This window comes from Trichomycterus rosablanca, chromosome 3 (assembly GCF_030014385.1).
Source record: "Trichomycterus rosablanca isolate fTriRos1 chromosome 3, fTriRos1.hap1, whole genome shotgun sequence".
NCBI lineage: Eukaryota > Metazoa > Chordata > Actinopteri > Siluriformes > Trichomycteridae > Trichomycterus > Trichomycterus rosablanca.
In genome coordinates this window covers 22,877,057-22,903,267 of record NC_085990.1, presented here as the reverse complement: position 1 = coordinate 22,903,267, position 26,211 = coordinate 22,877,057, and the positions used below count along the sequence as shown (strand labels likewise).

The following is a 26,211-nucleotide window of genomic DNA, read 5'->3' as shown; positions in this document are numbered from 1 at the left end:
TACTATATACAGACTAACAGGTCTTGTTAACCAAGTTATGTTACCTTACCTATCGTTTCAGGCTTATCAAGAAATTGGAAAACAATAATACACAGGATGTTAGACTCATCTTTTCTTTTAACCCAATTTAACCCACTTTTAAAACAATCATATTCAATACATCATGTTCGAGTGTGTAGGGTTATCTCTAAATTATCATACTTTGTCTACTTTGTTTAATTTGATTTATTGATTTTTTTAAGTATTATTGTAAAGAAGCTTTGGATTGTATGCCTTCTTCTCTTTTTATCTAGAATGTGTACGAATTACAAGAGAACTTAAGAATGTAACAGTGACAACTGGTGAGAATGCTGTTTTCCAGTGTGAAGTGTCCCAGACAGAAGTAAATAATGCTCAGTGGTGGCTAGGCTCCAATCACCTACAAAACAATGACTTAAATCAGATCCACTGCCAAGGCAGGGAACATAGCCTGGTGTTGAAAATGGTCACACCTGATGATTCAGGTGACGTGACCTTTGTGGTTGGCTCTGAGAGGAGCATTGCCTCTTTGGTGGTACAGGAGAAACCCAAAGGTATAGGGTCATTTGTTTATGCTTGGCTGTCTCTATTATACCTTTATTAGTTATGCTTCTTTATGTTGCTCTTATACCACTGCTTTAAACATCATCATACACATCATCATACGTCATACAAGTTAAGTAAAGCTAGCTTAAAATCTGAAGCTAGATTAAAATAGTTTTATTTAACAGTTTTATCAGTACAATTGTTGCAAAGCAGCTGTACAGAGATCTTTGTCTAGATTTCAAATATAGACATTGCTTTGATTACAACTTACTGTTTCGTTTGCACTCTTCAGGTACACCAGCATTTTTTCGCAAGGAGTTAGACAACCAGGATGCTGTTGAAGGTGACACAGTTGTCTTGATCTGTGAGCTTTCTCAGCCTAACATCAATGTAGAATGGCGTAAAGGAGGAGTAGTGCTCCAGCCTGGTAAGAAGTATGAACTAAAACAGATGGGATACATAAAAGAGCTTCATATCCATGACCTGAAACCAGAGGACAGTGGCTATTACACTTGTGATGCTGGAGATCAGCTAACAACAGCTTCAGTTTCAGTACAAGGTAATGAATATTGTTTTTAACATTAGTGCTATTGTAGTGTTGTCATATGTTTTGTCCATATTTAGTCACATAAAGTCCAAATTTATATGGATATATCAGATTGGATTGAAATCCTACATTTTTGGGAACTTACGAATGGTGTAATTCAAGTAGCCATTTTTTTAACAAGTAATTTTTTCTTTAAAATAGATAAAGAATGTAACCATATACAAAAAAGGCTTAGTAAATTCTATTATAATAACCCACTATTTCTATTGTAAACATTATATTTTTATGGTTACTTATAATACATTAAGCATTTAGGGATGTTATTGATCAGCTGATCAGTGTTTGTGTCTGTGGTATCTGCAGAGGCTGAAGTGCTCATAGTGTCTGGTTTAAAGAGCATTGATGTTTTTGTGGGAGAGCAGGCAGTGTTTACCTGCCAGTTGTCTCGTCGTGCCAAAGGGAGAGTCCAATGGTGGTTGGATGGAACCCATTTGGAGAACGGTCCCTTCAGTGTTATTGGGTTGGGTGAAGACAATGTTCATACCCTCAAGCTAATGAACCTTGCACCAAATGACTCAGGAACTGTCCTGTTTAAAACGGGAAGCTTGGTGTCCTCAGCAAGACTGATAGTGAAAGGTACCAGAATAGGTGGAAGTCTTGAGGGGAGGAGAGCAACTCTTTGTTTAAGACCCTGCGGCATGAAAGTGAGAGCCTTGATAGTTAAGAGGCACTGGTGTTAAATTTGTGTCCATGAATTTCCTGAAATGAGAAAATTTTAATTCATTGTAATTGAGTTGACAACAAAGATATATGCCTATATATATATGCTTTTTTATATTTAATTACTGACTGTAGCCCATTCTTTGTACACTGTCACCCACCTGCTTCCCATTTGTCAATTGAAAGGGGCCTTCATAAGAGCCTTATTGGAAAGCATTCTTAGCAGCGCATTGGCACTGTGATAATGACATGGTAGTGTGTGTGGTGTTGTTGTTGAGTGTTTCAGCTGCAGATTTATATATCACATATATTTCCGAAAAAGTATGTTGTGGGAATTCAAAATAACCCTTAAAGATTGACACAGACAACCGGGATAATGATAAAAGCAAATAATCAATTTATTACTGAGCTGAGGACCAATCTCAATGCGAACGCTCACAGCTTTACAGAGGAGAGAGGCGTATGCCGTCTGTAGTATCGCAGTATTTATACCCCACTTTACTGCCCCTTCAGGCTAACTCTTCTCAGCGGCCCAACTCAAGGTCAACTTTCCACATCAAACTTGCTTATCATCCTACAAGAATAGTCAGTTTGTTAGAAACATGGCGTACTTCCACAAGAATGCACCTGTATCAAAACCCTGCGTGCACCCCCGCACACACAGTCCCGACACCCATGCATTCCCATGGAAGCAAGAAGCCCATGCCAAGGTCAACATATCTCTGCCCCTAAGTAACCTTCCAAAAGTCTCTTCTACCTCTGCTAATTGAACTAAGAAAGCAGAAACGTATAAGTTTGATGCAAATAACTAATAAAATATAAAATTTCCATTCACAATCCTTCCTCTTGTCCTTCCTGGACAACACTAACAAAAATTTATATACTAAATATACCCTTGTCAGAGTTTTAAGGTATTGTTATCATAGAGTAAACACACCTAAAAAAAAAAAAATAGTATGAAATGAATATACCGTTTTTGCTAGGAATATTTCTAAGAATATCACTAAGAATAGATTCCCCTCTTTTGTGACTTTATGTCACAAACCCATAAGTGATTAATAAAGTCTTAATATAAATGTTCCATGCTATCTACTTGTTTATCCTGTCATCCCCCATGGGTGGACGAAAAAACCCTCAGGCTCATTAGAGAATCCTCACGAGCTAATTATCAACCAATTTCCAATTTAGGGAAAATTCCACACTCTACCCATCTTACCAACCAACCTACCTGATGCGATAGTGTACTCAACACCACAGGTTCAGCACAGGATGACTTACATAATAAATAATTACATATAAAATGAATTATATGATTAAGCCTATCAGAAAACCATTCTACCTTGATTAAATGCTTCAAAATTTGTCATAAAGAAAGAAAAAAAGGAAAAAAAAGAAAACATTTGAAAATCACCAGTAAATATCATTATACGAGTAAGATAAATGTGAGTAAATATTTGTGCAAATGATTATCAAAAACGTAAATATAAAAATAAGTAAATATAAAAAATATATATTAAAAAAACCAACTACTCAAACAACATTAAATCATCAAAAACTTCTATCAACTTGATTGATAAGATGATCAAAACAAAAACTCTCATTCAAAAGAAACTGAATAGGTAAATAAAAACTATTTACATTAATTATTTAACACTTTAGTTCTTTTCATAAACAGTAATACTGATACCTAATTCTCGAATACCTGTTTAAGAATTTAGCTATCTTTTCCCCAATTCAACCTATCTAAGCCACATCCAATCTTAGACATGCTAACATGCAATACACCATGTGTCAACCAATGGGCTTTCATTTTTATCAGACTTTGAAATTTCTAGGTTAGGTGAGTCTTTGCCATTTTTGACGTATGTTGGTGCTCGGAGTGCGGGCACGCCCAATCAGCACTCGTCCCACCTCACCGAGGCTTAGAAACACCCTTCCTCTATAGATTATCTAATCTACATCAATTTTCTGCAACACAGGTGTTATCCCCAGGTTTCACTCTCAGTCTCTGGATCTTCCATATGTTCCAAATGTCACTTCAGTGATCCTGTTTAATCAAATAAAAATCACACACAAGCTCACAGTTGACTCAACTCAAACTCAAAAGAAGCTTTATTGGCATGACAAATAAGGACATTCGTATTGCCAAAGCAAGTTACAGAGAAATATAAACAATAAAAATAAGAAAGAACAAAAATATACAGAATAGTTACATGTGCAAAAAATATAGAATAGAATAAAATATTAATAAAAACAGTGCAAAATAATAACAATAAAAAGTATAATATTTACAATAATGAGGTAGTAAAACAATCAGTTTGTGCGTGTGTATGTGTGTGTGTGTATGAGACATGGTCACCCACTGTCCCTCACCTGGTGACAGGTGTGTGTATAGAGTGCTGCTAGTGTGCAGCTCTCTCTGTGCTCCCCCAGTAGGTGGGGCAGTTTGTCGGGGTCTGGTAGGGAGGTGAAGTTGGGGATGATGTTATTAAATTTAGGGAAGAATTGGGAGCGGACGTGGTGGTACTTAGTACACCGGGTGAGGAAGTGCAGCTCCGTCTCTACTGTACTGAGAGTGCAGTGCTGACACAACCTCTCCTCCCGGGGCAGCCAGGACCGGGTGTGTCGCCCCGTCTCCACGGCCAGGTCGTGTGCGCTCAGTCTGTACCTCGTCACGGTGTTTCTTAATTTAGGGTCGGATACTGTGCTCAGATAATCTGCTGCACTGTAGTGTCTGTTTAGGGCCAAATAACACTGCATTTTACTTTGAGTTTTAGTTTCAGTTTCCCAATAATTCAGATATTTAGTTCGGAGTTTTTGTGTAATTTGGTTTATTCTAATTGGGTTTGCAGATTTCTCCTGTTCCTGAGTCTTTATTGTGTTAGTGTGTGTTAGTGGTGTGGCGGCGTGTGTTAGTAATGTGTTTGTGTGTGTTATTAGGGTGTCTGTGTGTGTTAGTGTTGTATCTGTGTGTGTTAGAGTGTCTGTGTGTGTTATTAGTGTGTCGGTGTGTGTTAGTGGTGTATGGGTGTAGTGACTCAGGACCAGTTGGATGAGGGGACTGGTATGTTTGCTCAGCTCTTGGTGTTTCAGGGCTTTATAATGATAAGATTGGGGGTCGCTCTCATTTAGATGGTTCCAGAAGTTGATTGCTCTTCTCTGTATGTTTATAATTAGAGGAAATCTGCCTAATTCTGCCCTGCACGCATTGTTCGTGGTGTGTCTGTGCACCTTTAGGATGCTTTTACAGAACTCTGTGTGCAGGGTCTCTAATGGATGTTTGTCCCAATTATGGAATTGATGGTGTGTAAGCGAACCCCAAACTTCACTGCCATATAGAGCAATCGGTTCAATTATTGATTCAAAAATTTTAAGCCAGATTCGAACTGGAATTTCCACGAATGTTTGACGTTTTATGGCGTAGAAGGCCCTGCGAGCTTTTTCTCTCAGTTCATTTACTGCCGGGTTAAAGTTTCCTGTGGAACTGATGTTTAGTCCGAGGTAAGTATAATCTTTAGTGTGCTCAATTTCATGGCGTCCTAATTTATATGTGTGTTTATACAACAGTTAGTTCCGACCGTACAATCTGATTGGTTGAGAAGCCTTCTAACCGTGCTGTTATTCGTGACAACAGCACGGGCTTTTCACACCACAACGGTATTACTCCGCTGACGCGTTGCCAGTAACGACAAGCTGCATGCACACTGTTGTGCCTTTAAGACGTTAAAGGGTTAACACAGAATACGGAGTTATGCTTGATGCCGTATACGCATGCGTGGGTTCAGTTTAAGGATGCAATAAAACAAAGCTCTACGGAACAGTTTATCTCCTGTATTTCTTTTTAATAATACTTCACACACAAACGTGCACGCAGGCGACACAGCTCCCGATCACGTTTTAAATCCGTGATCTGATATACAATCTATCGCACTGTATAGGGAACATAACCAATTGTCTAATTCACTATCTAGTGCACTGTGTAGCGAACATAAATCCGTGATTTGATACACATTCTAGTGCACTATGTAGGGAACTTTAATGTGTTTGTACCGCGAACAGTTAGCATAATAGCCCAGTTAGCAGCTTCTAAGAGTTCTGTTATCACCCGTATATCCTCTGGTGTGTGCAAGAGGTTTTTTTATTTCTTTTTTTCCCTTCGGAGGTTCTTCCCTTTTTCTTCTTGTTGTTCTTACCTCCCTGAAATGAGTTTTTGCAACTTGGAATGTCTGCTTTGTAGTGTTAAACTTTATATTTGTTGTGGAACTACTTTTTGGCGGAAGGTATTGTCAATATTAAAGCATATTTATTATGAAATTCAGGGCTGCTTTGATTTATTTTCTTTCTTTATTTTGTAAAAACTGTTGTATAAAAGCAATAGAACACTCGAGGTCGTGTGTTATCGCGAATAACATCACGGCTGTGATGGTCTACCGAATCACAGCCGTGATGTTATTCGCGATAACACACTCCCTCTCGTGTTCTATTGCTTAATTATACTAGTTACTGAGGTGAAAGTCTGTTTCATTAAATGTTCTGGATTTTGATTCAAGATTTTTTAATTTACAGTATTACACAGTGTTCAAGGGTTTTTTCAGTTCGACCAATCAGCTATTTCACATGCTGCAACGTCAGTTGGCTCAATGACGTCCTCTTCTTTTATCAGGTACCCCCCAAAATTAGCTCAACACGTTTAGGTGACTTTTGTGCAAAAACTCTCTTGTTTTTGTGTGATTATCAGCAAAAGTGTCAGGGTTGGTTTCAGTTGGTTCTGGCACTCTTCTGCCATGGCTAGCGTGGATCCACGTGGCTCTTTCAGCAACCTTGACGACGGTTTGTGCCGTTAGGAGCACTTGGAACGGATCTAGCCACCTCTTGGCTTTCCACCTTTTTCTCCTGAAGTCTTTCACCATCACTCAGTAACCTGGATTTCAGATCATGTAGATAGGTACTCGTTGGTCCTGGAAGGAAGTCTTTCACCTGCCTGTGAACTTCACACGACACAGAGGACAGGTTTCGCAATAACCTAACATTTCACTCACACTCATCCGTGAGTGGTCTTGGAGTTTCTCTAGACCCGATTCCTGTATTTGGAGGCCTGCAAAATAGGATCTCAAAAGGGCTTAAGATGGTATTTCCCTTATTCTGGTTCACATATTCATTATTATCACTGGCTGGGCCTTAACTCATGTCAGACCAGTTTCTGAACGACATTTTGTCAATTTGTGTGTGCCATTTTCTTGCTCCACGGCCCCACAGGCTGGGTGATGGGCACACTGTTGTTTTAAATCAATAAATCACATACTCACGACCTGCTGTAATGCTTTGTTGACAAATGGAGTACCATTATCATTGCCAATTCTTTCACGGATCCCCCACTTTTGGATTATGTCAGTTATAAGTGCCTTTGCTACCGCACTTGCATGCTGTTTTTAATGTCCCACCCTCAGTTGGGAATGCTTCAATCCATTTGGAGAACATATAAATGAAATCAATCTGGAGATGCTGAAATGGTCAATCTGTCGGTGGTTGGGCACTTTAAGGAGTTTTAATTCCCCTACTAAATTTATTTATTTTGCAAATCATGCAGCGTTCACAAAATTTTTGGGAGTAATTAGTTAAGCTAGTTAAGCCCTTAGTGTACCAATGTCTTGAGATACTACCATGCATCCCTCCTTTTTGGCACATGGTCTCGACCATGTGTCAAATTTTCATAATCTAGAAACAATTTTTTTGGGAAGACGTGGCTTACCAGTTGGACCATACCAAACCTCATCCTTTTTGTTACACCCAGCTCGCTTCCACTCGGCCTTTCCTTTTGGCTTGGCGAAGGACTGGATGGCTGTCAGGTCAGCTGAAACAGAAATCATTTTTCCACAACACAAAATATTTATCTACTGTACATTTCACTGCTGCCTTTTCTCAGCCATGTCTGCTCTGTTGTTGCCCTGTGAAATGGGATCAGAACATCAGGTGTAAGCTTCACATTTACATACATCAATAGCTTTTGGAAATAGGATTCCATCCAGAAGTGCAGAAATCAGGTTGTGATATGTGATACGTTTACCTAAATAGGTCAAAAGGCCTCATTTACTACTTCAAATTCATATCTACTGATATGTAGATATGTAGTTTTTCCCTTTAGCCAATTTACAATGCTACTAATTCAGCTGATAGATAAGATGTTAGTGATTCTGCTTTAATGGTTTCATTTTTTGTCATTACATCATACCCCACACAGCTTCTTGTTTCTGTGCTTCTGTATGAAGATTCATCAACAAACAGCTCCATATCTGGATTTTGTAGTTTCCTGTAAATCTGGTCTAGGAAAGAAAACTTTATTAACAACATTAAACCAATCATTTGGTTCACCTTCATTTTCTGTAGGAAGAAAAGTATCAGGATTAAATACATTATATATTTCAATGTGATGTTAGTCATTTCAATTAATACATTGTTATACCTCAGCCATCTGGCTGCCGTCATGTTATCAGTTTTTTGTTTCTTTGTTCAGCAATTGAGAAACATAGTTTGGTACCAACAAGGTCAAATTTCAGTAACTTACATAAGTCTATTGAATCATTTACCACTTTTTTATTCAGCTGGCACAGCTCTCAAACACATTGGAGACCTGCTACTATAAGGTCTAATTTAGCTTAAAAAAAAATTATTTATTGGTCTTTATTGGTCCTCCATGACCCTGGAGTAATACTGACGTCATACACCCTCCTTTTTCATTCACTGTCTGAGTGAATGGTCTGTTCGGATCCGGGATTCGCAGTGTTGGTGTTATCTGCAGAGCTCTTTTCGATGTTTCAAAGGCCTTGTCCACTTCAATGTTTCAACTAAGTTCACTGTTGGCCTGTAGGCCCTTCCCATCAGCAATTTAGCTTAAGGGAGCCTCGAGGACTTCATACTTGGAGATGATAGTTCTGCAATAAAATCACATACCTAAGAAAAACATTAGTTGCTTTTTTGTGATTGGCATGGGCATTTTTCCGAATGGCTTCTATTCTGCCATTTTCTAATCTTTTACCTTCGACAGAGATCAGTTAACCTAGGAATTTAACTTCATGTTTTACTAATTGTAATTTTGAAAGGCTGTCTTTATCTTTGCTAGGTGACATAATAGTTTCACTGTGTCATTTTCACATTGCTCCTTCATTGGAGCTGCCAACAAACATTCACTGTTGACCTTTTGGACACAACCAATCATGTCCTTTGTACACATTTGTACACAACTCAACTGTCCTCTCCTCATGAGAGACATACAGGGGTTGGACAAAATAACTGAAACACCTGTCATTTTAGTGTGGGAGGTTTCATGGCTAAATTGGACCAGTCTGGTGGCCAATCTTCATTAATTGCACATTGCACCAGTAAGAGCAGAGTGTGAAGGTTCAATTAGCAGGGTAAGAGCACAGTTTTGCTCAAAATATTGCAATGCACACAACATTATGGGTGACATACCAGAGTTCAAAAGAGGACAAATTGTTGGTGCACGTCTTGCTGGCGCATCTGTGACCAAGACAGCAAGTCTTTGTGATGTATCAAGAGCCACGGTATCCAGGGTAATGTCAGCATACCACCAAGAAGGACAAACCACATCCAACAGGATTAACTGTGGACGCAAGAGGAAGCTGTCTGAAACGGATGTTCGGGTGCTGACCCGGATTGTATCCAAAAAACATAAAACCACGGCTGCCCAAATCACGGCAGAATTAAATGTGCACCTCAACTCTCCTGTTTCCACCAGAACTGTCCGTCGGGAGCTCCACAGGGTCAATATACACGGCCGGGCTGCTATAGCCAAACCTTTGGTCACTCGTGCCAATGCCAAACGTCGGTTTCAATGGTGCAAGGAGCGCAAATCTTGGGCTGTGGACAATGTGAAACATGTATTGTTCTCTGATGAGTCCACCTTTACTGTTTTCCCCACATCCGGGAGAGTTACGGTGTGGAGAAGCCCCAAAGAAGCGTACCACCCAGACTGTTGCATGCCCAGAGTGAAGCATGGGGGTGGATCAGTGATGGTTTGGGCTGCCATATCATGGCATTCCCTTGGCCCAATACTTGTGCTAGATGGGCGTGTCACTGCCAAGGACTACCGAACCATTCTGGAGGACCATGTGCGTCCAATGGCGGTGCCGTGTATCAGGATGACAATGCACCAATACACACAGCAAGACTGGTGAAAGATTGGTTTGATGAACATGAAAGTGAAGTTGAACATCTCCCATGGCCTGCACAGTCACCAGATCTAAATATTATTGAGCCACTTTGGGGTGTTTTGGAGAAGCGAGTCAGGAAACGTTTTCCTCCACCAGCATCACGTAGTGACCTGGCCACTATCCTGCAAGAAGAATGGCTTAAAATCCCTCTGACCACTGTGCAGGACTTGTATATGTCATTTCCAAGACGAATTGACGCTGTATTGGCCGCAAAAGGAGGCCCTACACCATGCTAATAAATTATTGTGGTCTAAAACCAGGTGTTTCAGTTATTTTGTCCAACCCCTGTAGATCAACATAATACAGAAATCAGACATTTCGCCTATTCTCCATCACCAAAATATCCACAATGTCTGTTCAACCATCACATGACAACAGTTCCAACCCTCAAGGACCCAAATCACTGCAGTGATCATTACAACTTTTATACAGTGACACGTTTGGGACACAGACTTTTATGTCAATCAGGTGTGGTTAGCCTTCCCTTTCATCAATTCTAAACAAGTTAACTTCAACTTCGCTCCTACTTCTACTCCAAAACAACCTCAGTCTTATCTAAGTTTCTAAAACACTCCTTTTCATACCGGTCATCTGACTCCCCCTCTTGGATCTGTGCAGTGCAATGCAAATCTTCATTTTTCACTTGGTTAGTAAGCAAGTAAGCGTGTTCTTTGAGCTTCAGATTCACTCCATTCATGCTGTGGTTGCAGAGTTGCCACGAATAAACATAAAGTAAGGGTTTAATGTTCATCATTACACCCTGAAAGGAGTTATGTTGGGTAATTTGGATTTCAGTTTCACTGATCAGGGTAATACCTAATATTTTGACAACACTGAATAATATTCAGTAACCGTGACTCCTGTTGCCCCAACTGAATGCATGAATCTTCCACTTTTCTTTGGAATGACCTCAAACTCATCAGTTCTAATGGCTGAACTCCCTTCTCCTGAGTCTACCAAAAACTCTATCTCAGTTCCATTCACAAACATTGAAATCATAGACATTTTAAGGTTCAGAATACTTAACATATGTTCCTTCAGGAAAATACTTTTGTTCTATATGTTTTATAGCTACTTGGATCTTATCATTTATATTTAACAGGTATAGGTGTTAGCTTAAGCAATTCTTCTTTGCAAAGCATAGAAAATTCTGACTCACCAGACCCTCAGTCCGGTCCTCCTCCATCATTCAGTCTTCTCCATAGTTCTCAACTCTTTAGTCATTTGTTGGCCCAGTGTCCTTCTTTTTTGCAAATGAAGCATTTGTTATTGTCCTTATGACTCCAGGTCACATTTCGCTGTGTGACATTGTCTGTTGTCCAGTCCATTCTGACATGTGAAATGTCCACTCCCAGCTAAAGACCCATTACATTTACATTTACATTTTCAGCATTTAGCAGATGCTTTTCTCCAAAGTGACTTACACAATGAGCTGAACACGATGAGCAATTGAGGGTTAAGGGCCTTGCTCAGGGACCCAACAGTGGCAACTTGGTGGTGGCGGGGCTTGAACCGGCAACCTTCTGTTTACTAGTCTCAGCTCTGCTGAGAACTTTTCTCCTCCAGCTTCACGAGGATCTGTCAGTTGTTTGGACACCTCAGGGATGTCATTCTCCGTCCATGGCCGATGAACCACCATTTCATGTCCATCAGGTCCTGCTACTTTAATCACGGGAAATGTAGCATGTCTTTATTGTCCATCTTTATTCTTCTTCAAACGATATTCACCAGTCGAGTGAGTGTGAAGGGAAGAAAACATGTTGGATTAGAACAGGTCCTCTCTATCCTCACTGGGCGGGTTATATGTTGTACTTAGCACAGCTGAGCTTCCTGCTTCAGGTTTGGAAGGCAGGTCTAGTAGATTATGACGTGGAGATCTTGGGCGGTGCTGTTCAGGAGGTGGAATGGCACCCTCATGGCTTCTTGCCTCAGCTTCCTGTTGAACTTGCGCTTGTCTCTGTGCTGGAGGACACGGACCGGGACACCTGTCTGGGTCTGAAACAGATTTAACACACTAGACATCTGCTTTGTTAGTTTTACATACTGCTTGCGACTTTTGTGCACGTTTCTTAGACTCAATAACCTACATACCAAAACCTTCACATTAAAACATCCCTTGTCTCTCTTTTTTTCTCTAACTACTTTTCAACATTTCTAATTGTCTTTCACTAAAACTACCTTTGGAAGAAAAACCACACTCTTTTATCCAAAATTCAAATTTAGTCCCTGCTGCTTTACCATAATTAACATTCATAAACCACACATTTGGTTCATCATACACATCTAAGAAAAATTTCTGTTTGCTTTTGCCACTCCCCATTATGCCTTGTTGTGTCAATCCACCCAATTTAAATTGTCCGTCGTGAATCACTCTCACACACCTAGATACCTTGGTATCTTTAAAATTAAATACCCCATATTTAATTTGTGTGCTACCTCCCAAACACATAAATACGCCCCGTATTTCGTTAAATATATCCCATATTCAACTTCTGTGTTTAGTACCCTGATGACTTGCTTTTTCTCCTGGGATACATATTGCACTGGGTTCGTCAACCTGTGGCAGATTTTCTATCCAAGAAATACTGCTAAACCGAGTCGACACCCAATCGACCCTTGCTGGCCACCCCCGACCATCAACAAAATCCAAGTCTAAATTTTGTTACTTGTGTGATTCACACCCGTACAATTTATATAATGTTTAATTTACTTACTTTCTATAAAATGATAGTAAACCCGGTACCAAGGCGACAGATGAAGTCTGGTTCTGCAACGCAGAATGCCAATTGGGCGTTTCAGATGAAGTGAAGTCCTTCAGGAAACCGACGTCTAAATCCCCCAGAACTTCTCAGCCGTCCAAGGAACGGGGTCCCATCTGGTTGGTGCCATTTTGTTGTGGGAATTCAAAATAACCCTTGAAGATTGACACAGACAACCGGGATAATGATAAAAGCAAATAATCAATTTATTACTCAGCTGAGGACCAATCTCAATGCAAACGCTCACACAGCTTTACAGAGGAGAGAGGCGTATGCCGTCTGTAGTATCGCAGTATTTATACCCCACTTTACTGCCCCTTCAGGCTAACTCTTCTCAGTGACCCAACTCAAGGTCAACTTTCCACATCAAACTTGCTTATCATCCTACAAGAATAGTCAGTTTGTTAGAAACATGGCGTACTTCCACAAGAATGCACCTGTATCAAAACCCTGCGTGCACCCCCGCACACACAGTCCCGACACCCATGCATTCCCATGGAAGCAAGAAGCCCATGCCAAGGTCAACATATCTCTGCCCCTAAGTAACCTTCCAAAAGTCTCTTCTACCTCTGCTAATTGAACTAAGAAAGCAGAAACGTATAAGTTTGATGCAAATAACTAATAAAATATGAAATTTCCATTCACAAGTAAAAAAAAAAAAAAAATCTGTGATTTGTTAACTCATTGCTTTGGATTAACTTATTAATAAATGCATCTGTAAATAAAAACACATTCAGATTTTGATGCCTGCAGCACATTCCAGAGAAGCTGGGACAGAGGCAAAATAAAAGTGAAGTTTACAGAATAATAAAGTTACAGCTTTTCAAAAAAAGCCGGTAAATTAGTAACAGGTTAGAAAAGTATGGTTTAGTATAAAAGGAGCATCCACCAAAGGATCAGTTACAAGCAGTTACAAGTTTTACAAGCAATGATCAGTCATTAATTACCGTTTTGTGCCAGACCTTTAAAAACAAACTTTCCTAATGCCAGACTGTCTTTTACCATCCACTGTTCATACTATTGTAAAAAAAAAATCAGGGAATCTTGAGAGATCTCAGTCCATCTGGGACAAAGTAACAAAAGTCTGTTGAATGTGTGTGACCTTTGAACTCTCAGACGATATTGCAGGAGAAACAGTCATGCTACTGTGATAACTGTAACAATATTGGGTTGGGATTACTACAAAAAAACACTGTCACTTAACCGAATCTGCCGCTGCATCAAACAAATGCAACCTGAGATTTTGAGACAAAGAGAAAGCTATACATCAGTGTCTGGGCCCATGCTCATCTTAGATTTTTCAGAAGACAGTGGAAATGTGTTCTGTGGTCAGATGAGTCTACGGTTCAGCTTGTTTTTGGGAAAAACGGATGTCGAGTTCTCTTTGCCAAATAAGTAAAGGACCATCTAGACTGTTATCAGTAAAAGGTGCAAAAGCCAATAACTGTCATGGTATGAGGGTGCATTACTGCCAAGGGCATGAAGAACATATGTGTTAAGGTACCACTGGGATTTTAGAGAGACACACACTGCCATTAAGGCGATGTCTTTTCCCAGTAAGTCTATGATCATTTCAGCAAGATGATGCCAGGCCTCATTCTGTTTGTGCTACAACAGTTTGGCTTAATAGACAGAATGTGTGTGCTTGACTGGCTTGCTTGCAGCCCAGATCATGTTTTCTATTAAAAAGGTGCAGCAAGAAGAGGAGAATCAGACTACGGTAACAGCAGCTGAAGTCTTGTATTAAGCAAGAACGGACCAAAAACCCATTTCCAAGCCTTGTTAATAGAAAAGGTAATGGAACACAGGGGTTAAATGGAATGATCAAATCACAGCTTCTTTTTTATTACATTTTACAAAACTTTCCAACTTCTGGGGTTTAATTTTGAGTTATGAAAGTAGCCACTATTTGGAGAAATTACAGCTAAACACAGTTGAACTGGTTCAGGATTCCAGTCACTCTGTGATCTATATCCAGAAAAAGAGCCCCAGAGCAGTATATCCTCTGTATTTGATGTCATACACCAAGAAACTATCATTTTAATTAGTATAATTGGTGGCTTGAAAATATGAAATTTTGATTAATCGGTTCATAAGACCGATTTTTCCAGTTGTCAGTAGTTTATTTGCAGGGCTGCATGGCCCAGGCAAGCGTCTTTTTCTTAACTCACCTGCAGTCGTGCATTAAGAAACTTAAGAAACTTAAGAAACTTAAAGGGCCAGGGGCCTAATCTGAACACATGTGATCTACAGTCCTTCAGATGGCACTGCATCGAGAACCGTCATTCATGCAATACAGAGTTACATTTACAAATTCTTTTTAAACTTTACTGTGCTAAAAGAAGCCTTATGTTAACAATGTCCAGACGTGACATTGAGTTTTCTGGGCTGTAAAGCACCTGGGATGGACCATTACCCAGAGGAAACATGTGGTGTGGTCAGATGAGTCAGTAATCCAATCTTTTTTTTTTATTTAGGCATTGTCTCCATTTTTCTCCCAATTTAGCATAGCCAATAAGTCTTCCGCTGTTGGGGATCCCGATTGCATTCAAGGAGGGTATACAGGGGTTGGACAAAATAACTGAAACACCTGGTTTTAGACCACAATAATTTATTAGTATGGTGTAGGGCCTCCTTTTGCGGCCAATACAGCGTCAATTCGTCTTGGAAATGACATATACAAGTCCTGCACAGTGGTCAGAGGGATTTTAAGCCATTCTTCTTGCAGGATAGTGGCCAGGTCACTACGTGATGCTGGTGGAGGAAAACGTTTCTCCAAAACACCCCAAAGTGGCTCAATAATATTTAGATCTGGTGACTGTGCAGGCCATGGGAGATGTTCAACTTCACTTTCATGTTCATCAAACCAATCTTTCACCAGTCTTGCTGTGTGTATTGGTGCATTGTCATCCTGATACACGGCACCGCCATTGGATGCACATGGTCCTCCAGAATGGTTCGGTAGTGACGCGCCCATCTAGCATAAGTATTGGGCCGAGGGAATGCCATGATATGGCAGCCCAAACCATCACTGATCCACCCCCATGCTTCACTCTGGGCATGCAACAGTCTGGGTGGTACGCTTCTTTGGGGCTTCTCCACACCGTAACTCTCCCGGATGTGGGGAAAACAGTAAAGGTGGACTCATCAGAGAACAATACATGTTTCACATTGTCCACAGCCCAAGATTTGCGCTCCTTGCACCATTGAAACCGACGTTTGGCATTGGCACGAGTGACCAAAGGTTTGGCTATAGCAGCCCGGCCGTGTATATTGACCCTGTGGAGCTCCCGACGGACAGTTCTGGTGGAAACAGGAGAGTTGAGGTGCACATTTAATTCTGCCGTGATTTGGGCAGCCGTGGTTTTATGTTTTTTGGATACAATCCGGGTTAGCACCCGAACATCCCTTTCAGACAGCTTCCTCTTGCGTCCACAGTTAATCCTGTTGGATGTGGTTTGTCCTTCTTGGTGGTATGCTGACATTACCCTGGATACCGTGGCTCTTGATACATCACAAAGACTTGCTGTCTTGGTCACAGATGCGCCAGCAAGACGTGCACCAACAATTTGTCCTCTTTTGAACTCTGGTATGTCACCCATAATGTTTGTGCATTGCAATATTTTGAGCAAAACTGTGCTCTTACCCTGCTAATTGAACCTTCACACTCTGCTCTTACTGGTGCAATGTGCAATTAATGAATATTGGCCACCAGACTGGTCCAATTTAGCCATGAAACCTCCCACACTAAAATGACAGGTGTTTCAGTTATTTTGTCCAACCCCTGTATATGCCTGCTCCGTGGACACATGCGTATGTGCAGTCCCTCAACCCCTCTCATTTTTGAGATTTAAGAGCAACATATATTACCTGAAACAGTTTATTGCTTGGTATCCTTGGTGCCAAAACGTCTTTTAGGTGTTGTGAGAGGGAATGGCAAAGTTACGTTTTTTTAAATGTATTGCAGGAATGGATGTACATTAACAAATGAAATGAGGTTGACCAGAAATATCTTGGGTTCTTATTGGTAAACAGCAATTTGTCTTTCTATAAATAGGGTTAAGGGCTGTTTTGACTTTTGAAATTAGATAGAGCTTTGATATGCCTTGGGTTGTTGTGCTTGCAGACATAAAACATGTTTTTATGGAATTTTCCAGTTTTTTTTAACCCTAACCCTGACCAGTTTTCTTGTCCCCACTTATGAAAACATTCCCCTAAGCATTGACACCTATATGTTTCACTATGATGACAGTCTTCTGAGGTGATAAGCAGCACTGGTTTTCCTTTGAACATAGCCCTTTAGCTTTCAATAATGTTCAGTGTTGGTGTAACAAGATTATTTAATAACTGAGGATTTAAACATTTTCTAAGTCCAATCTCTAAAGACATTTTGTCCTTCTCGTACAGGTATTCATAAATTAATAGGGTAAAGAGAAGTTATGGCAGTGAATCAAAGGTTCCCCGCAACGATCTGCGTTAACCTTTATAAATGCTTGTTGACACAGCTTTGGCCACTGGACCAGATTTGGTGCTTCCTTTTAAGTGAATTCATGCTAGCAAGCGGGCTCGCAAGGTCTAAGTAGTTTAGTGCCCTGCAAGCACCAGCAACTGTCTTTACTGTACCAACACTAGTCCAGTTGCACACCTTTCTAGACTTAGCATCAGATTAGTCTGTGAACATGTTGCATTTGCCAATCCTATCAATGACAAGGTCGTCAATGTCCACCCCAGCATATGCACTGTGCAGGCACAGTACCCTGTCCATTAGTAGAAGAAACGTGGCTGGTGCACCAGTAAGCCCAAAGGTGAAGAAGGCTTTTTCATAGATTGAGGAGACAAGGGAATCTGCAGCTCTTGTCCACACAGAAATGGGCTTCACCATTGTAGTTTTGAATAAGGACTATAGTTCGGTTTCCACTTTTTGTTTGTGTTCAGGCAACTCATAAAGTGGGGTTCGTACCACTACATCTGGAGGCATTTAAATGGGGTGCTGTATTGACTGGGACAACAACACATCAGAGAATTCTACTAATTTTGTGGTTAAAGTAGGAAAGCAATGATTTTATCTCACAGTGCGAAGTGCCCAAGTGCGCATCTATTGTATGCTGTTGCTGCCATTTCTGAAGCAAATTTTCAATAGGTGACCCAGTGTATTTAAATTTGCTAACGAGTCCAGGATATGGATTTCAGACAGAAAAAACAATTTATGATAATTTTGCTGTGTTCATGTACAAACGTATGGATCAAGTTTTTCAGAGTTATGCTATATCGTTCCACAAGCCCACCTATCTGGGGAGGGACATGCTGGTGTGAATTGCCTTAAACTGCAATTATCCATAGAGTTTGCGTTGTGTCTTTGATATACATTTGGGGCCCTGGTCAGTCAGGATCTCTTTTGGTATCCTGACTTAGGAGTGCACACAAAACTGCACACTATTTGCAGTGACTGTCTGTAGAGCACCTGCTTTGGGATATCTGGTTGCATAGTAAACAATGACTAAAAAACACCATAATAGTCTAGTGGCCATACAAGATCCATGACAATTTGCTCAAAAAGGAACAGTGGTAAGGGCACTATGGTGTATTATGTATGGATGCTGGGTTTACCAGCTGTTGTTCCAGGCATGCGGCACAACACTTGACTATGCTGTGAATGCCAGGCCTCTGTTTAGGAGCCTTGGTTCAGCCTTGGTGGTCTACACAACTGTCCACTGATGTCAAAGTGACCCATGGTTCGCATAAACTGGCGACCCACTGTCGCATAAACTGGCCATTGATAGTGGCAACTTGGTTGAAAGCAGGTTTTAAGATGTTATCGAGTGACTACACCTGGGAAAAGTCCACTGGGCCTTCCTTCTCTGTGCTATCTGCCCCTGGTCCCTGTTTTGGTTACCTGACTCACCGGAGACATATTGCTTCCAGAGAAGTGAGGACGAGGAAGAAGATGTTGGGTCCAGCACTAGTGGGATCTCCTTCTGGTGGGGTGTAGTTGTGGGAAGCATTGTAGTTGTAGCACAGCTGTCTGTTCATTTGGATTTGTTGTAGTTGAGGCTTTGCTAATGAACATTTTACTTTTTTACAAGAGTGACTTTTAAATAAACTTTTGGGATGAATTAAAACATGAGTTAGCCCTTTTTTGTCTAACAGTGCCTGACCTCATATATCCTTTATTGAATGAATAGCCACAACTTTCCACAGACCCACTGTAAAATTTTATGCTTATGGAAAGCCCTCCCAGAACTGAAAGTTGTTAAAACTGCAATGGGAGAGCCAATTCCGAATGAACAGTTTTGCAATAGGATGTCTAACAAGTTTGTGGTCAGGTGTCCAAATAATTTTGCCATATAGTGTACTTAATGAAGTTGTTGTTATATGTGCTGCTAAAATAAACATACTTATTGCATTGTTACTTTTTGCTCTGGGATGCAGTGTTAGTAAGATTACACTTTGTGATTATTTGCTAGTAAATCATGTACTTTTTTGGAAATTCATGGATAATTTTACCAGAGGCTTTTTAATATAAGTCTGAATTTTGATTACATAGAGCATTTGGGTCTCCTAATCAGTTTCAAACTTTTAATTATTTTGAAATTGATTCTTAAATTTACCACTGGGCCACATGCTGTGGTACAAGAGTTTGCATTATATACATATTGTAAACTTCAAGTAACAAAATGCTCCTGTAAATAAAGTATTTAGTTTACTTTATTTACCCATTTTAGAAATATTATGCAGTAGTTTTACAGTGCCTGCAGATGCTTTCAAAAGGGTTTTGTTAATCCCCCCTCAATGACTAAATTAAAGTATTGGTTTGCAGCTTACCTGTGCATGTGCTATACTGTGGTTCCATTAGCTAAAATAATGGAAATGCTCACTTGTCCTGGATCTGTCATGGAAAAAAGTTGTATGTCTTGGCTTGCTTAAGCATAAATACATCCTATACAAAAATACATAAATTGACCAGGTGCTTGGGTCCTGCAATTTAATATTACGCTAGCCCAATACAATATACACCGATCAGCCATAACATTAAAACCACCTCCTGGTTTCTACACACACTGTCCATTTTATCAGCTCCACTTACCATATAGGAGCACTTTGTAGTTAATGACTGTAGTCCATCTATTTCTGTACATACATTTTTAGCCTGCTTTCACCCTGTTCTTCAATGGTCAGGACCCCACAGGACCACCACAGAGCAGGTATTATTTAGGTGGTGGATCATTCTCAGCACTGCAGTGACAATGACATGGAGGTGGTGTTAGTGTGTGTTGTGCTGGTATGAGTTGATTAGACACAGCAGCGCTGCTGGAGTTTTAAAATACCGTGTCCACTCACTGTCCTTTTTATTAGACACTTCTACCTAGTTGGTCCACCTTGTAGATGTAAAGTCAGAGACGAGCGCTCATCTGTTGCTGCTGTTTTTGAGCTGGTCATCTTTTAGACCTTCATCAGTGGTCACAGGACGCTGCTCATGGGGCGCTGTTGGCTGGATATTTTTGGTTGTTGGACTATTCTCAGTCCAGCAGTGACAGTGAGGTGTTTAAAAACTTCATCAGCATTGCTGTGTCGTATCCACTCATACCAGCACAACAAAATACATACAAAATAAATACAGTAAAACTAAAATGTATATTTTACTCAAACACATAAATAGTAAAACTAGATAAACTGTACCAGATAAATTTACTTCTGTCATCACTGTTGGTCGACACCTAACAATAAAAACAGTGGAAACTCCTAACAATCTGGAACATTATTAAGGCTGTTAAAATGTTTTAGAGATGCTTCATTCTTTGAAGTATTTGACCCAGGGCAAAAAAAACTTTACTCCTGTTGGTGGCTGCAGAAATATAAGCTCAAGTCGGCAAGGCATTATGTTTGACAGTTAGATTGGGGTAATATGTAGATGTTTGGCATACATAATGTTTTCCTGCCTCCAGACATTAAAGATAAACTGCACTCTAAATCATGTTTCATTAACAAACATTTGCTCTTTTAGAATCATTTAAAAAGTGATTTTGCCAGTAATGACCTATAAAAATTTTAAACGATAAACAAAGTTAGACCAGACCAGTGAGGTGTTTTGGGGTTTTTTGGAAGCATAACTGACAGGTCTTTACAAATTTTGTATAACTATTTCAAGGAATGCCTACTAGAATTATGATTACAATAAAACCATGGTGCATTTCAATTCAGTAATTATACAGCTGAGTCAAGAATTCGCTGACAGTTACATTCTCTGTGGACATATATTTTAAAACGTTTTATGCCTGTAAGATTTGAATAGTATTTAGGTTTTATAACAGTGAGAATGACAACTTTTACAATTAATTGAATAATTAAAAATGTAGTTAAGAATTTTTATCTTTTGTTTATTTTAGAAACCAAATGACTTGGTATTTTAAATGCCAATTATTTCCAATGTTTATGCAAATGATAATCTGTAAAACAAGTAATATATTTTGATGGTCACAGCTAGATAGAAATTGACTTGGAGTAGGCCACTCCAAAAAATTTTCTTTGTTTTTCAGCCAATTAGCAATGAACTCGTGTGCTTTGGTTCATTGTCCTACTGCATAGCTCAGCTGCACTCGAGCTTTAGGTCACAAACTGGTGGGCAGACATTCTCCTTCAGGATTAAGTGACAGAGAGCAGAATGTATGGTTTCATCATTCAGGTCCTGTGAAAGCAAAGCATCCTATAGTAGACCATAACACCACCACCACCACTATTGATTGTTGGTATAATGTTCGTAAAGTGGAATGCAGTGGTAACTTTACACCACAGATTTAACAGGACCCATGTCTGTGAAACAGATAACATTTGATTAGTCATTTCACAGAATATTAGCCTAAAAACCTTCGGTTGCATCTAGATGTTTACTGGCAAATGCAAGACGAGCTCTTGTGTTCTTTTTGTTTACCAGTGGTTTGCATTAGCAAGTCTCCCATGGATGCCATTTTTGCCCAATAAATTTCTTACTGTGAAATCACATACATTGACTGTAACTGCAGTTTTTTAGATTTTTGTTTAGGTTCTTTTGTGACCTTCTGGATGAGTCATCAATGCGTTCCTGGAGAAGTTTTGGTAGGTTGGCCACTACTAAGATTTACAGCTCTTCCAAGTTTTTTCCAAATATTGATAATGGCTCTTCCTGTGGTTTGATGGTGTCCCACAGCATTAGCAATTGCTGTGTAATCTTTTACAGACTGTTACTGTTTTTTTGTATGCATTTTCTCCTTTTTCTCCCGATTTTTAGCGCGTCTAATTTTTACCCGGTTGTGTTATGCTTCCTCTCTACTAGTGCTGTCCCTCACCCCTCACATCCGATACGTGAGCAGTAGCCAACTGCATTTTATCACCTGCATCAGCTGAGTTCATATGTGAATCAGCCCTGTGCACTGAGAGCCACACCCTGATCAGCATTATTCCTCTACTTTGTGCAGACGCCACCAACCAGCCAGCAGAGGTCGTAATTGCATCAGTTATGAGGTTCCCTATCTGGCTCCCTAACCCTGTATGAACAACAGCCAAACATTGTTCATATAGCCGCCCTGCCCAGCCGGATGGCCGAGCTGAGATTTAACACGATGTATTCGAAATCCCAGCTCTGCTGTGCTCGCGTATTTTACCGCTGCGCCACCTAAGCGGCCTGTTTTTGTTTTTATCTAAATTTGAAACTGTTTAGAATATGGCATTATGTGCTGTAATGGCAGCTATGGAAGAGTTGCAAGGTCCAAACCCACCCTTGCTGACAAAAAAGAACACAAAGGCTCGTCCTGCATTAGCCAGTAAACATTTTTGGGATAGTACTTTGTCCAAGTTTGAACTTTTTGTGCGACATGGGACCTCTTACATCTAGCATAAAGCTAACGCTGCATTCCACCATCAGTCAAACATGATATTGGTATTATGATGGTCTGGGGCTGCTTTGCTTCCACATGACCTGGATGACATATTTTGTAACCATACACTCTGCTCTCTATCAGAAAGTTCTGAAGAATGTCCGCCTGTCAGTTTGTCACTTAATGCTCAAGCACAGTTGAGTTATGAGGCAGGACAATGATCTGAGGCACACAAGCACGGGCACCTCTAAATGTCTCAAAACAAAAATGATGTTTTTGGAAAGGCTAAGTCAAAGTCCTCACCTGAATATCAACATGCTGTGGCAAGGACCTTAAATGGGGAATTCATTCTCAAAACTCATCCAATGTAGCTGAAATCAAAGAAAACTATAGCAATTTACCTGTACGGGGATGCATCAGTGCCCACAGCGTGGGTGACTTGTATATGTGTGAATGTACTATCAATGCGAAAATGTATATCTTGATTTAGGAGACAGAAAGTTGTTTTTCAGGAAGTCCATAATTAATTTAGCATGATGATCCCAGGCCTTATTTTGTACCCACTAAAAAATGGCTTCTTGACCGGCCTGCTTGCAGTCCAGATCTCTCTCCTGTTACATTTACATTTTCAGCATTTAGCAGACGCTTTTATCCAAAGCGACTTACACAATGAGCAGAACACGATGAGCAATTGAGGGTTAAGGGCCTTGCTCAGGGACCCAACAGTGGCAACTTGGTGGTGGCGGGGCTTGAACCGGCAACCTTCTGTTTACTAGTCCAGTACCTTAACCACTGAGCTATCACTGGCCCTGTTAAATTGTATAGTGCATTATAAATCAAATACAAGTGACCACAGGAGCAGTTGACGTCTTGTATTAAGCAGGAATGAAAAAAAAAGCCATTTGCAAAAATGCAGCAATTAGTGTCCTCAGTCCCCAAATCTCATTTGTCACATTAATAGGAAAGCTGATGAATCAGAATGCACAAATAGGAAAGCTAATGGAACACACATGCCTCTGTCCAAACTTTTTGAGTGTGTTGCAGGCATCAAATTTTTAATTTGTTTATATTTACAAAATACAATGTTTATTAGTGAAAACAGTGGAAATCTATTCTCTCTATTTTTCAGTTAAATAAAGATTTAAGAGAATTAACTGCTAGCTAACTGCTAGTCACTAGCTGGTTTTAATGTATTTTACAAAATGTTTCAACTTTTAGAAAAAAGGTTTGTGCATGTACAACTTATAACAACTTTAGATGCAATTAAATAGTACCACATACACAGTGACTTCAAAATACACTGATACTAAATGTACTCAACTCAATATTTAATAATGATAATAATAATAATAGACACAAGCCTAATTACTGTTAAACATCACTGTTAAACTGTTTCAGCAATGTAAAGAAGGCAAAATGTAACAGTTGTTAATCTTTCTAAAATCGGCAGGCCCGTCAAAGTTTGGAATAATATTCTATGAGGAAACAGCATTCCCCCTTGAATTGCACAATAGACAATTTCCCAAGCATTAAACAGCGCTTTATAGTTTTTGTGCTTACAATATGCATGTTAAAACATGTCTGTAGGTTGCTGTGTATTTTATTGTATTAATTTTGCAGTTAAAAATAAGTCCTTATTATACTGAGCATACAGTTTTGTGAAAAGGTATTTGCCCCTTCTTAAGTTATTTTATTTTTCCACATTTGTTACACGTATACGTTTCAGATCATCAAAATACTGTTAATGTTAGACAAAGATAACCTACGTACACACAAAATGCCTTTTTAAATGGTGTTTTCACAAAGTGCATTCAAACCCTACTTGGCCTTATGTAAAAATTTAATTGACCCCTTCAGCAAAAAAAAAAAAAAACACCAGTACATACAGTATATCATAAAGCTAACACTGCATTCCACCATCAGTCAAATGTGGTAGTTTTAGTATGATGGTATGGGCTGCTTTGCTTTCACAGGTTGTAATTGATATAGATAGATAGATAGATAGATAGATAGATAGATAGATAGATAGATAGATAGATAGATAGATAGATAGATAGATAGATAGATAGATAGATAGATAGATAGATAGATAGATAGATAGATAGATAGATAGATAGATAGATAGATAGATAGAACCTGAGTTTTACATATATCGCATAGCTACAGAGCAGTTATTAATGATGAGAATGGATTGAGTGTAATAAACAAAATTAACATAACCAAATGGAATTAAAAGTGCAGGAAGGTGCAGTTCCAAGTATACAGTACACGGTCTAGATTAAATATAGATTAAATATTAAATATAAAGTGATGAGTGAAAAGTATTGCACATTGGATTGGGCCAATATAGCCATAACTATATGTACATTAGCATACATATGCATGTGTATGAATATACTTAGGTACACATATATACATGTATATACGCTCAGTCCTTAGTGATCACCCGTTGTCCACGAATGCTGGAGTTATAGAGCCTAATGGCTCTGGGGACGAATTATCTTTTTAATCTGTCCGTGATATAACCAAAAATTTAGCTCTCTATCAGAAAATTCTGAAGGAAAATGTCCGCCTGTCAGTTTGTTACTTAAAGCTCAAGCTTAGTTGGATTATGCAGCAGGACAATGATCCGAAGACCTGAATATCAACAAGATGCTGTGGCAAGGGCCTTAAATGGAGAATTTATGCTCAAAATTTACCTGTAAAAGACTAGTTGCAAGTTATTACAAACATTTGATTGCAGTTGTTGCTTGCATGGGTGGCACTACCATTAATTATGTTTAGGGGAGCAATTTTGTTTTTATATGGGTGATCAAGGTTTTGAAAAAATATATATCTTCATTAAATGAAATCATTTAAAATCTGCATTTTGTGTTTGCTCATGTCATTATCTTATATTAAAATGAGTTGTAACATTTAAAACATTTCAGTGTGACAAATTAGCAAAAAAGAAGAAACCATTTAATGGGCAAATAACGTTTCACAGCATTGTATTTTTGACTTTACAACTCTTCATACTTCATTTACCATCCATAGATCCTTTTGTGGAAGTAGTCAGTGCCATGAAGGACATCATCATAGCAGAAGGCCAGCCAGCAGAGTTCATCTGCCAGTATTCAAGGCCAGTCAGGGCCATATGGAAGCAAAATGGGAAGCCTGTGCAACCCGAAGGCCACAGAGTAGTAGTAAAGCAGGATTGGAATGTAGCACGGTTGTATATTAGCTGTGCAACTGCACAGGATGTGGGTATATACTCCTGTGAGGCAGAAGGGACCAGTGTTAAGGCCTGTCTAAGTGTGCAAGGTGAGAGTACCTGCAGCATAAAGTCAAACCTACTTAATTTTAATCTAAAGGTTTGTAAATAGATGCTGAAGGCTTGGTATAGAATTAAAAATACATGAAAATAAAACTTAAGAGAAACTTAAGAAACTGTGGTGAGATTTCACACTTCGTGCACCATTAAGTGGTCAGCTAGATTTTTGTTTTTTAAAAAACATATTTTAAAAAATTTTAAATGTATTTGCCCCCTCCCAATTATTTCTGTT

General features: G+C 39.5%; 1 protein-coding gene across 8 annotated transcripts in view; it reads left to right on the top strand.

The window, feature by feature from the left end:
* obscnb (obscurin, cytoskeletal calmodulin and titin-interacting RhoGEF b) overlaps nt 1-26,211 on the top strand; it is a 195,640-nt gene that overhangs the window by 93,163 nt on the left and 76,266 nt on the right. For 4 of the 8 annotated variants that reach the window (XM_062991060.1, XM_062991065.1, XM_062991067.1 and 1 more), the window contains 4 exons: nt 294-572; nt 857-1,123; nt 1,475-1,747; nt 25,703-25,969. In XM_062991060.1, coding sequence (XP_062847130.1) covers nt 294-572; nt 857-1,123; nt 1,475-1,747; nt 25,703-25,969 — 1,086 coding nt within the window. The remainder of the gene's footprint in view (nt 1-293; nt 573-856; nt 1,124-1,474; nt 1,748-25,702; nt 25,970-26,211) is intronic. The other 4 variants (XM_062991063.1, XM_062991062.1, XM_062991061.1 and 1 more) reach the window with 4 other exon arrangements.